General features: G+C 35.7%; 1 protein-coding gene across 2 annotated transcripts in view; it reads left to right on the forward strand.

Annotated features, from left to right (window-relative positions):
- Positions 1-12,822, forward strand: part of SLIT2 (slit guidance ligand 2) — a 273,323-nt gene that overhangs the window by 19,186 nt on the left and 241,315 nt on the right. For both annotated transcript variants that reach the window (XM_075023755.1, XM_075023766.1), the window contains exon 4: positions 3,952-4,023. In XM_075023755.1, coding sequence (XP_074879856.1) covers positions 3,952-4,023 — 72 coding nt within the window. The remainder of the gene's footprint in view (positions 1-3,951; positions 4,024-12,822) is intronic.

Below are 12,822 nucleotides of genomic sequence, written 5' to 3' on the forward strand. Positions count from 1 at the left end.
ACTTTTTCTAGCTTGGTTGGGAAACTGAATGGTAGCAGTATGGAATATCTCATCACTGTTTCTTCAGTGCTTCACGTTGAACTTCATGCAAGTTCTGGGAGAGCAGTTCAGTTGATGCAACTGAAATTCCTCTTCTCACGTTGTCCCAGGGGAAACGCTGCCTGCTAGCTAGCTGCAGTGAGGTCTCTGAGGTCTCTGCCAACACACATTGAAAGAAAAGGTGATGGGTTTTTTTCTGGTGGTTTTTACTCTGCAGTAGCTGTAGTTTTTTGCAATCTATAGTCATGGATTCTGTGATCCATCTGTGCTTACCTCAGGTTTCAGCTCCAGGGAGAAAGCAGATCATGCCTGTCTAACTCTTGTTCCATTATGTCTGTGTGTTCTGGATACGTGTTGCTTTTCAGACAAAATTAAGCATGACGTCACCTGAAAAAGTAGAAATGTTGGAGAACCATGTATATTAGTGAACCGTTTTAAAATAGGAATCAGTTTTCTAGACTCCTCGTGTGGCTCTGTCTCAAAAAGTGAGTCTTCATAGTGACTGTTGAACTGGAAGCTGTTGTGTACTGTGATACTAGTCTGTGTATTCCAGATTTGCTCTGCATCCTTCTTCACATTCACTTACGTGTACATTTGTAGCATTTTTTCAAACAGAACTATCTATTATAGTTTTGAAAAATTCATTTCAGTGAAGTCCAGTTCAGAAAATCTCCTTGTAGGAAACTTAAGAACAGCAAATTGACCCCTTTGAAAGCATCTGTTGTAATTTGTTAAAGAATAGCTAAAGCCTCTTTGGGAAGTATGGTAAAGGACATATTTCCCAATGTTGCCTTCATGAAAATTAGAAATGTTTGATATTCTTAGGCACAGGCAATAAGGAATGGTCGGATTTTTGGTAGAGACAGCTTAATTCTGAAAGAAACTCCAGTGAGTGGGTTGAAATTATTTGAAGTAGAAGCTACAAAATACAGGATTCCTTAAAGATCAGTAGTTTATTTAACTTGTGTATTCCCTCAACTCACTTAGTGCTCAAAGAACAAACATTTTAATTTTGTGAAAGACAAAGCAAAAATGTAGGTTGAAACACTAAGTGCCGAGCTCATTTTGTTGGAAATTGTTGAGTTGTGAGGGTAGTGCTATTTATTGTTGGGTTCATTCATGAACTAGATTTATTGTCTGTAACTTAGATTTAAAAGCGTGTACAGCAGCACATGCATCAGTATGTTAACAGTATAGTCACTTGTGTGGGCTGTGTGAACTACATGTAATAACAGAAGCTACTGATCTAAGGTATTAACTGCTTGTGTAGAAAGTTATGTACTAGTACAAGTATTTCACCTGTGAAGTGTCCTTCTAAAGCAATGCTAAGTGTGTCCTTGTAAGACTGTTGCATTTAGTGAAAGGCAGCCTGCCTGAAGAACTTCATCATCAGTTAGTGTTACATCATTGTACTGCAGTGCCTCCTTTTGTTTTATATGGCACTTCTACAAAAACACAGATACTAAATGATTTCATTGCCTCTTCAGTTACAGCTTGCCATTATTGTCTAGCATCTGAACCTAATAGAGTCCTTAAAAAATATTAACAGAAATTTTTGTCCTGAATAGCTTCTGATTAGAGACTAACTTCCCAAAGTCCTTACCCTGCATGTTTTCCCATGTACTTCTTGATCTGTAGTCAGGGACTTAGAGGTTTAAGTCTGAACTATCTATTTAGCAATGAGAAGGGATGAATGAATTTTATTTCTCTCTTTATTCAACTATTTGTTTAGGTTCAGTATCTAAGAATTCCATTTTCACATTATTCTTTTTTGATCACAAATGTAACTGTTACTTTGAAACAGTTTTCCTCCTCCTACTTCAGTTTTGTGGTCTTAGTATATATTTTATAAATAAATTTACTAAAGGTAGGAAAATATCTATTTTTAAATGACCTTATTTTGAAAATGCAGTAGATCCACAAACACTAAAATACATCACTTTTTTTAATGTAGGTAAGGCCTTCTTTTTAAGCAGTGTTCAGACCAGAAGTCTTCCACTACTCATAAACTTCTTTATTGCTTCATCTTTCCTTTATATTGAAAACTTTTCTTCTACTGATTTGGAAATACAACTTGCAAGGTCAAAATTCAGTTTTTTTTGCTGCTGCTGGATTAAGCATTTTTTCCTATTTCTTACTAAACTGCATCTTCCCTCATTTCACTTATCCTGCTACTGTAGTCCTTCCTTTTCAGGATCTCTTTCATTCACTCTAAATTATTTTTTAATCTTCTAAATGTGTGATTTAAATTTCTTCTGCTTAAAGAAATTAGGATTTCTGGTGCTTGACTAACAAAAAGGAACCTGACATTAAAACTGGAGAACTATGTATATCTAGATCTCAAAAAGCTCACTGCTTGCTTATGGTTTGAAATGTGGGAGTGAACCTGTGGGTACGTACGAATATTTTTCAGATTATTTTGCTCTCATCAGTAGCCACATTGAACTTTAAGGGAGCAATAACAAAGTGAACTAAACCATGGAGCTATGTAAAACTGGATATCGAGTGTGTGTGTGTATCTATATGGGAATTTATAGAAAAACCTTTAAATTGGAAAGACCTTTAGATGGAACAATGTTTATGAAAAATGAGCCCTTAGAGGCTAAACAGGCTTAACTGTTTGAATTCTGCCCCAGGACTAACAAACAAGAAATTCTGAAGCTTTATGAAATTCTAAAACTTAATTTTGCAAAACTACTCTCCAATATCTTTATTTACCTTGTGGAATGTCTTGGTAGCAGTATGTTGACATATGTAATGTAACCACTGTACGGATAAAATAAATATCAGATACTACCATGCAGTCTGGTGTCCAGGAATGCCTTGAATTATTCTACTGAGAAGCACTGTGCATTGCAAGCTGAGCCTTGTGATGAGGTTGATGGGACAAAACAGTTTTTTCAGTATGTTGCTTTGCTTGAATAGCAAGTGACATGTGTGGTGCATTGCTTAAAAACAACCAAAAACCTGTTTTGAGCCTGAATTCTTGACTGGTGTGAGTGTATGTTTCATGGCTGTCACTTAAACGCATTAGAATAATCTGCATTGTATGTTTAAAAAAAAGATGATGAAGATGGAATATATTTGTCATGGCTAATGGTTGTTCTGTTGCCTATGGCTATAATACAGTGGGTTTTGAACTTGTCACTTCAAACTAAGTAGTTTTGACCCTAGTCAGCATGTTCATTGAGAAACTTCATAGACAAATGGGTATCTTCCTAAGTCCAGTTGTAGTTTTTCTTTTGTTCTGTCTTATGTACAACTGATTATGGTGGGGTTTTTTTGATTTAACTTCCTTTGGTGTATCTTTACAGCTGGAGGAAAAAAAACCCCTGTATGCAAAAAAAACTCTGTAATGCCAAATACAAGTTGGGACTTCTTGATTTTTCTGACTTTTGCTTGATCAGGGTTTCTGTAACAGCTTCCTTTGCTTTTTTTATTTAAATTAGTTATATGGATCTTTAGATACATTGTCTGATTACATAACTAAGTGTATGCATTTGATACATGTTCCCTTGAATGTTTTCATGGTCACAAAGTGTCTATCTGCTTCATTATACTAAGGGAAACACAGAGTTGGTGGGGAATTGGAAGTTACACTGCTGATTTTGTATTTTTAGTTTTCTGGTTGTTTATGCAGGACAGAGTCCCGACTTAGTGATTGATTCACACTACAGAGCTTCAAAATCTTTCGTAAAATAGGTAATATGGTCTGTTGGGGAAACCAGAAAATGTAATTAGTCCATGGTAAATTACTGCTGGACCATGTCTCCGCTAATGGACCAGCATTTCATAGCCTTTCTGGTCTTTAAAATCAGCTTGTTACAGCACCGAGGTGCCTGCTCAAAGTGGTTGCATTGCATTGCTGTAGCACTTGTAATTTAACACAACTTTTTCTTTTTCTTTCTAAAGGCGCCTAAACAGAAATAACCTCCAGTTGCTTTCTGAACTGCTCTTTCTGGGGACGCCGAAGTTATACAGGCTGTAAGTAGGCATGACCCAATAATTTATTCTGGAAAATGTGGAATCGGTCTGTTATTGTGTCTTGCATTAGGTTTTTTGTCTTTTGCCTCAAACAGGGCTAAAACGCATCTAGGAACATTGATGTTTTGTTTAAGCTGAGTACTTTCTTTGACTGCTTTGCAAAATTTTTTTTTAAAATCTATGTTATTTACTGATAGTTGTACGAGACAAAATATTGTTTCATCCATTCCCACTTTGGCAATGAAGTTTTGCTGAAGGAATACTTTGGCTTTACTTTTCTCCTGTTTGTTTTTTGGTTTCTGTGTTAAAAGAAATAAAAAATGCCTGTGGAGATTCTGACCCAGAGATATAGCACTGTATAAGCACTGCGATTTGTGATGTTCTGTTTTTGTGGCTGTGCACACTTGACCAGAAAAATCACAGCATTGGCAAATAGTAGGTCTGTGGAGAAGTCTCTCCTGTGTCCCCTCACAAAGAAAACAAAGGTAGTAACTTAAGCTCTGGGAATAAGAACTATGAAATGTTTTACCTTAAATAAAAACTATCAAATTGGGTAATGAGTTTTTGTTTTGATTGTATTCTTTGGTTTGATAATGTTTTACTCTTGGCAATATTTTTAAATGAATGTTTTGAACCATTGGCCCTCCTAAGAATGCACTTCTATTGCAGTAAAAACATGGAATGAAGCTCAGATACTGATTTCTGTATTTACATGATCAGTTATTGTGAAAAAATAAATTTTAAGGTACCTTTCAGTTATAGTATGTGATATGGAAGGGATACAACATGACATGCTTAAGTAGGCTTTGAAAAGGTTGTACAAATTCAGCCCTGTTTTAATTAGATATGTATTTGACACATTTCTTTAGACTTCAGGTGAGATTTCTGCTGTTGAAATTGCTGATTTTACAGAGCTTCACCCCTTGTGTGCTTGGAGAAAAAAGACTGAAGGTAGAGGAAGGTGGGGTTCCTCTGATTTGTTTCCACTTTAGTATATAGAAATATTCTTGAGAACAAATGGTATAATGAAGCTTTTGTTTTTTAGGAGTTGATTTCTGTTTTAATGTTGTGAAATAATAGTTCTTTTTTCCCCTCTTATAGTAATATAAAATGGCAAACTGAAAATGTCTCTATTATTAGTGTAAACATTTAGTTCTGTGTATTTTTGTTTCTTTCCTTAGCTTTGGATGTATGCTTTGTTTCTAGAACTTCCCTGTAGATGCAATGAGTTGTTAAATTACTAGGCCAGAAAGCTCCTGAAGGCTTTTGTTCTGACAAACAAAAGTATTTTACTCTGCTATAATATGATAATATATTCGTATGTGGTTTTATATATTAACAATCGAGTCTTTTATAATTTCCATCAGCCATGATAAAGATATTACCTCCATAAGGAAGGAAAATGAAAGGGATTTATGATCATTTTATTATTCCACCTATAGTGCAATGGTTGTTATCTAAATTCATATAAAATAGAAATGAGCCGTAATTTGCAGGCAAAAAATGGATGCACACTTCAGGCAAAATCATACTTGAATATATTTAATTCAGAATGGTGTATTTGATAGATGCTAGTCTTAAATCTATAATGTTCTTTGACACAAAACACACAACTGCTCATAGCGTATATGGTGGAAAGTAAGAGATCACTGGGTTCACAGTATTAAATTTCCTCTGCCTAAGGGTTATTGTTGATCAGACCATGAAAGTGAATGTCTGGTTGTAATGCATTCATGTTTAAAAGCAAATATGAGCGATACTGAAAATCTACAGTCGCTTAACACTAAATTTGTAATTAAAAAAATGTCAGGCCAATGAAGGGATTGATGCTGGTTAAATGTTGTTCATCAGTTTTCAGATTATATGTAGCTTGATCACTATGAAGAGTATAAAATGATTTGGTTTTTTTACATGTATCACTGTATATGCTTACATGTATTGACATCCAAATAAATATGTTTCTAAGGAGAATTAAAGTTCTCTAAACATGATCAATAAAATGTATAATATGCTTTGGTTTTAGTATTTATTTTTGGCATTTAACAGCTAATCAGTGTGTGTACTGTGAGTTTTCAACATACTATTGAGCTTCTGTGAATAATAATTACCATTTGACCCTTGGCTGTAAATGAGATGCCAGGTGAAGAAGCACATATGCTTGTTGTGTAGCCTAAATGCAATATAAAAGAAAGAGGGTACACTGTATATGAATTATGATTAGACACAGTTGGTTGCCGCCAGCGGCCGGCTATGCTTTCCCTTTGCTGTCTGCTCCAATTTCTCTTTGGACGGGTTGAGAGAGCACTGCGTGTTCAGGTCAAGATGTTTGCCTAGAAATAGTAGTACAGTTGCAGCTGTGTTTGCTGGAGCAGGAGACTAGTTTAAATAGCATTACCATTTATCCAGTCCATTAACAGAACTCTGTAAAATAATACCAACTCTGCATAAACTACAGGACAGTGTAATAAAATTACAAGCACTTGTTGACAGATGGGAAGTGTAAGTAAAGGAAAGCGATAGGTTGAGAGTTTAAAAGAGACAGTGCATTATTTTCTGTGTCTAAAGACACTTGATTTTCAAAGGTAATCAAACGAATTATTTTTTCAGGTTACTTTCTTCCACATTTAGCACCCTTCCACGAAATCTCCTGGAACTAGTAAAAATGGATAATTTTAGTCAAAGCAGAAACTGATTTTCTCATTGCTAGTTATCTGCAAAGGTGGTTTGACAAAAATATTTCAGTAGGACGTAGTTAATGCTAAAAATAGGATGAATAATGCTGTAGGGTGTATTAATCTTACCTTGCAAGGTATCTCTCAAAGCACACAATGTACATGAACCTCTGTTTTGATCCAGTAAAGGTGCTGTTGTAAATCCCCTGAGGTAATATTAGTCCATGTTCAACAAGTACTTTTCCTGCAAGAAGGGGATGCATTGTTTTCAGTGACCCGTATGCCTACTCACACTAACTTGTCTAGCATCGGCGATGGTACGTTAGTGCAGAGCACTCCTACAGCCTAGTGAGTGCTTATCTGAGACAAATAGATTTTGACTGCTTACTTTGGCTGGTTAGATCACAGTTCATTGATTGCCGTTTGCTGCAGGATACCAAGTGCTGGACCCAAAGCTGCTTGAAAATTCAGTTTTAAAAGATACCTTTATTAATCAGGAGCATGTAAAGGTTATTGAATTCCACGTACAAAGCTTGTCCCTTTTGATTTACATTTCTTGAGCTTGGAATGAGGTTAGGTTTCCTTACTGACCAATATTTGCTGTAAAAGTTGAGCAGTACTGGCTTTGAAAAAACGATCTTTCTAGTGGTTGTGCTCCGATACTAGATATGTTTTCCTTCTAATACGTCCTTGAGAAGATACATACTGTGAATAAGATGTTTCTCCTCTAGAGGAAAAAAAACCTTAATACAGTCTGATTAATAAACACACTCAGTTTTGAGATGTCTGTTAGTCACTTTAAAAAAATTCCTAACAGCTAATAATTAAAGAAAAAACATACTAAACATCAAGAAAACCTTTTAAAAAAAATATATCTTAGGGCAGAACAACAACAACAGCAGCAGCAACAACAACAAAACATGCTGCATGGGGGGCCCTTGCAAAAATTCCTCCTGAATTAATTTCTGCCAGCTATGATTAAAGTGTGTGGTACTAGATGTGTCAGACACCATAGTTCTCTGCTTCATTTTACTCTTGGCCTCTTTGGCCCCTGCCACAATAAATCCCACAATGGTTAGGCAGGAATTGCAGGTTACAGTTGCCAGGGTTACGGTTGTCCGGTCGGACCGACATCATTACTCATCCAGCCCGCTAGCCCCAGCGCCGCTGCCCGCTCCCGGTGCGGGGAGGAAGGCAGGCAGGCTGCGGGCGGCTGGCGCACAGCGGACGCAAGTTCTCCCATCGCGGCTGCTTTTCGAGCTGGGGCGGGAGAACCTGTGATTTGCATGATTTGCTGACCGTTGTTTTGTTTTTACCTTTGCCAAGAGAAAAAAAAAAAAAAACAACAAACCAAAACATCAGATAGGAACAAAAAAAAAGATAAAAAGGCGGCGTATGCAAGATGCTAAACCAACGACTTTTAAAATATTTTTAAAGTGCTGGTCTCCTTATTGTTAAGGTGGCTGCGTTCGAGGCTTAATTTATGGTTTCGTCATATCTCTTTTAACAGTAATCATGGCAAGTGAGACTATAGTCATAATTTTATAGAGAAGATATTTATCTTCAGTCTGAATCTGTTTTAACAACTCGATAGAGAAATCGCTCATTAAAAAAATGCTTGTTATCCCAAAGCCTCTGAAATCTTATTCCAACTGCAGACAGGTGGCTCTGGATGTTAAATTCAATGAGGAGCAAGAATGAGCTTCCCCTTTTCAGAAGGCTGTATCGATGAATCTCTCTCCTTTTGCCAGTAGATTGTGAAAGGAACTGCTGGTGGATAAGCGTAATGGGTAGATTTCCACTGTTGTATGGGCTGCAGTAACATTACAGTGTGCTCCACCTTTCTGCAGAAGGGTGCTGGATGTGCAGCAATTAAACAAAGATTTATTGGAACATGAATTATGAAGGCTCCTTGTTGCTATATCCTTCCCAGGAAATTGTGTTTAGTTTTTTTAGTCATTTATTTCGGTTTTTATGATTTATTACGGGGCATTTTAGCAACCTGTGTACAAGGCAACTTGTTGGTTTGTTTTTTTGTTGTGGTTTTTTTTTTTAATGATAGATTTGAATCTTATCCTTTTAGGGGTAAATAGAAGCAAGTAAATCTTTCATACATTGTGTCCATCCTGCTAGTGTGTTAACTTCTTGTGTTTTTTCTACCACAGTTGTTTAGTTCAAATACAAGAGTGTTTAAACTGTTTTATCTAAACAATTACTAGGTTAACGAACAGTAAAGTTGGTAAGAACATATCAATCATAATACTAGTTGGTTTTTAATAACTGGCATTATTTTATTAGCATCACTTTTGAACAGGGACTGTAGTTCTTACAAAATAACTATCTTTCAAAATTATTATTTAATGAAGAGATACTGCATATAGTGTATGTATAAAATGAGTATGCAGCTTTGGCTTTGTGGTATTGTAAGCCAGTAATTAAAAAGAAATCTCCGATTTAATATATGAGTAATTACTACTTTTTCTTGCAGTATGGAAGCACCATTATCATAGCTTTGCTATGTCGGTGCATTGTTACTAATAGCAGGTCTTATTGCCCAGTCTAGAATGTTTTCAGAGTGAATTTGGTCCCATATGCTGCAAGTCTACTGCCAGTAACAGCTCTGAGAGTCTTGTCTTTGCTATAATTGCAATCCATAGATAGACAGGACTATCTAAAAATAATAGAATTAATAGGTATTAAAAATATGCTTGGTAAGGTTCATCACCTGTAGGAAGAAACTAAAGTAAATAAAACCATGTTGCCTCTGTCCTAGGTTTGTAGTACCTCTTCTCTGGCATTCATTTCTGGTGTGGAGGATCTAAGAGAGAACCTTTTGTAAGACATTATAAAGACTGATTGTTGCTTCTGTCACCTGCTCATTTTTAATCTAGGGAGAAAAGTGAATTAGGAGCTTGAATACTTTATGCAACTTAGCTTCTATGTGCATCTTTTCTCTTGTCCTACCATCACTGGCTTCTACCTTCAGTTCTCTGTTCTCTACTATAATGTTTCAAAATTGAAGACTAGGTCATCCTTTACAACGTAATGAGCAAAACAAATAACACTGTAGCTTTGCTTCAGCCATAAGCCCTACTTATGTAGGGCTAGAGATGGCAAGATGACTTTTTAGAGGTTTTGGAAGTGCTGCAAAAACTTGTATGCTTCATCAGGTGATTTATTTTTTGAGCACAGAAACAAGAATTATATATATGCATTTGGTGTACGACTTGCAGTAGTTATATCCTAGCAACAGCAAACATTCAGTCTTAGGTTTAGCTGAGTGGAAGTGTTGCTGAAACCAGAATGAACTTTTGAAATGTAGTCAGAAAAAAAAAAGTAAAATGTACTATCGCTCTGTGCAATTATTTGACTTCACACTTCACTACATTACTCTTCCTGCCCTTTCTTTTAGAATTTTTTGATCTGTAGGTTTTTCCTGAGCTATGCTTTCTTTTGTATTTTCACAGTACCTGCCATGAGGCTGTGCAGGAAAAAAAATGGTATACCAAATATACAGCAATCAGGTTAAATGTTGTTACTTGAAGTAACAGTATGGGATTTTTAAAATTGGAAACAAACTTTTTTCTTGTGAAATGGCTCTCTCAAGATGGATGTTTCTATTTTTAATTTGGAGATAATTAGGAGGTGTCTGTAAATTGCAGTTAAATTTGCCTTTATTTCTTTAATTATAAACCCATAATTTCATGTATTTTTTACAAGCAATATTTCCTTTGCTATGGAGTAAAATGGCAAATTGGATGGACTTCTGGGGCTGTAAGCTAATTCTGCTACTGGGCAGATTACTAAATCTTTATGTAATCTGCATTACCAAGTGATGTTGTTGACTAATTTCAGCGAAAGACGCTTGTAGGGATACTTATAACTATTGATTTTTCATTAGAACAGACACTCTAAGACTGTTTATTGTTTCTTTTAACCTTAATTGGAAAACCATGTTAAACACCAAGCAAACAAAAATATGGCTTAAGGTGATTCTTCTGGACGAACATAAATAACTGTGATATTCAAAAATTTGTATGCTATTAGCTGTTGATATTTAAATATGTCTAATGTGAAAGCATGAATTGTATTAATAATTACTCAAGCCATAGCTCTTTTAAAATAATGTGGTGGTATTCAGAATAATCAAGAGATCTACTTTAGCTATTATGGCTTTGTTATCTTGACCTGTTCAGCCCCAAGCATAAATAATGATCTTCCATATTTTTGTTGACATGATAGCGGTAAAAGCAGAGAACTAAGATAATTGCCTTTTAATACGAAAATTAAAGTAGCTGTTTTTGGGTCACCTGTAACCGTATTCATGTCTAGTCTGAATCAGTCCCTGGGTTGTTCCTGGAGGGTTAACCTTGAAAGCTTTGGTAAATTGTGATATAGGAAACCTTTCAGGCAGGAGTTAAGTAGGAAACTGAATCTCAGTGAAGGAAGCAATGAAAAGTAAAAAGGCATGTCGGAGGAAATGCCATTATTATGTGGTACAGAAACATGGTGTGAAATGTTATAAAGAGGACATCTGTGAGTCTCGCCTTGCACAGAGTGGACATTTAAGTGCAGCCGTGTCATCTTGATTAAAAAAAAAACAGAAAAGAGGAATAAATCAGGCCAAGGGAAAATGTGAAAGTATAGAGGCTTGTCCCTATGATGGTAGGTTTCTTCTGCGAGTGGAAGATTAAAGCCTAAAGTAACTGAATAGCTGAGAAAAGTCCAAAGAAAGGTTGATTGCTTCCCCTCCAACAGTTCCAATTGATTGAAAAAAGCCTAATTTAAAGTTCTGTTTGTTCTGTGTCTTAAACCATCAGAATTTTCTTTTAGAACTGGGGGAATGCTCTGGAAGAGAAAGAATCCAAGGATAAAAAGTCATTGCAGGCCAACAATTGTTCCTAATCCTCACAAAATGCTGGAGAAATTAAATTTATTCTTTATTGCTCAAAGTGTTACCTAGGTCACTGGGCGATGGGAAAATTGAACTGGAAGTCGAGTAGGCACAATCTTTGTTTTGTGTCTAGATGCTTAACCTTAGACACGACAAGGCATCTTAGTGTGTTGTGGGAACTTGGTTCAGAGTATTAACACCAGGACGTTTATTACCCTGGATTTATAATAGGCTGTGCTGTCAGTAGATGAAAATGTTGTGTTTACATTTCAGTGTTAAATGATCATTTAATTAACACCTAAGGAAAAAAAAAGCTTGTGAAATTCTTAGCAGCTTTTATTGTTCGTTTCCTTGGAGGTTTTAATATCCAAGTTACGCTGCAGTTGCTTCTATAAGTACAGCTAGAAAAGACATTTATGAATGTAGTCAAGAAGGACAGACAGTTTAACCCCTGTTGACCCTTCATCCTGAATGTTGATTTATATAGCATTTTGAATGCATTGAATTTGTTTTAAAGCTTCTCTAAAGTTACGCACACAGCATTCAAACAACACATGTATTTTTCCTTTTAAAAATATTTCGCAAAGTCTACTTCCTTACAAAGACCATAGTTTTTTCCTAGAAAATTACTAATATATGGAGAAGGTATCAACAAAAATTTGACTGTAGGAAAAAAAATAATTAAAGATTGTTGTTTTGCCAGATTTGTCTATCTGTTTTTGGTAAGAATATACAAGCCTTTATAAGCAAAAAAGGAGGTTTGAAAAAGACAACATATCGTGCACTGGTTGTAGTAGCTCCTGTCTGAATTCTTCAAAAGGAATAGGAAATTGGCAAGGGAAACAACATTACTACAAAAATGCATATCCACTTTAGCCAGCATGGATCTACTTTCATATGTTCCATTGTATCAAAGAAAGTCAAGGCTATCTAAAAGCTTTAATTTACCCTTGGTCCTTCATAATGCTTTTTGTTGTAACGTTGATCTACAAATGCTTTTTGCAATAATGTTGCCCTACAAAGCATGTTTGAATAGTTTTTTGCATCCTAGAGCTAAAGCTAGATGAAATGCTCTTTGTTAAAGAGCAGCTGCTCTTCAACTGATGTGTTTTTATAAACACGCTGTAGTGAAAACTGAAATTACAGCTAGGTTTAGAGATTGGGGTTTTTGGTTTGTTGTTGTTTTTCTTTTTTTAGGGGTTCGTTTTTAATCAGTCTCTGCTTAGGGGATAA

The sequence above is a fragment of the Buteo buteo genome, chromosome 1 (assembly GCF_964188355.1).
Source record: "Buteo buteo chromosome 1, bButBut1.hap1.1, whole genome shotgun sequence".
Classification (NCBI taxonomy): Eukaryota; Metazoa; Chordata; class Aves; order Accipitriformes; family Accipitridae; genus Buteo; species Buteo buteo.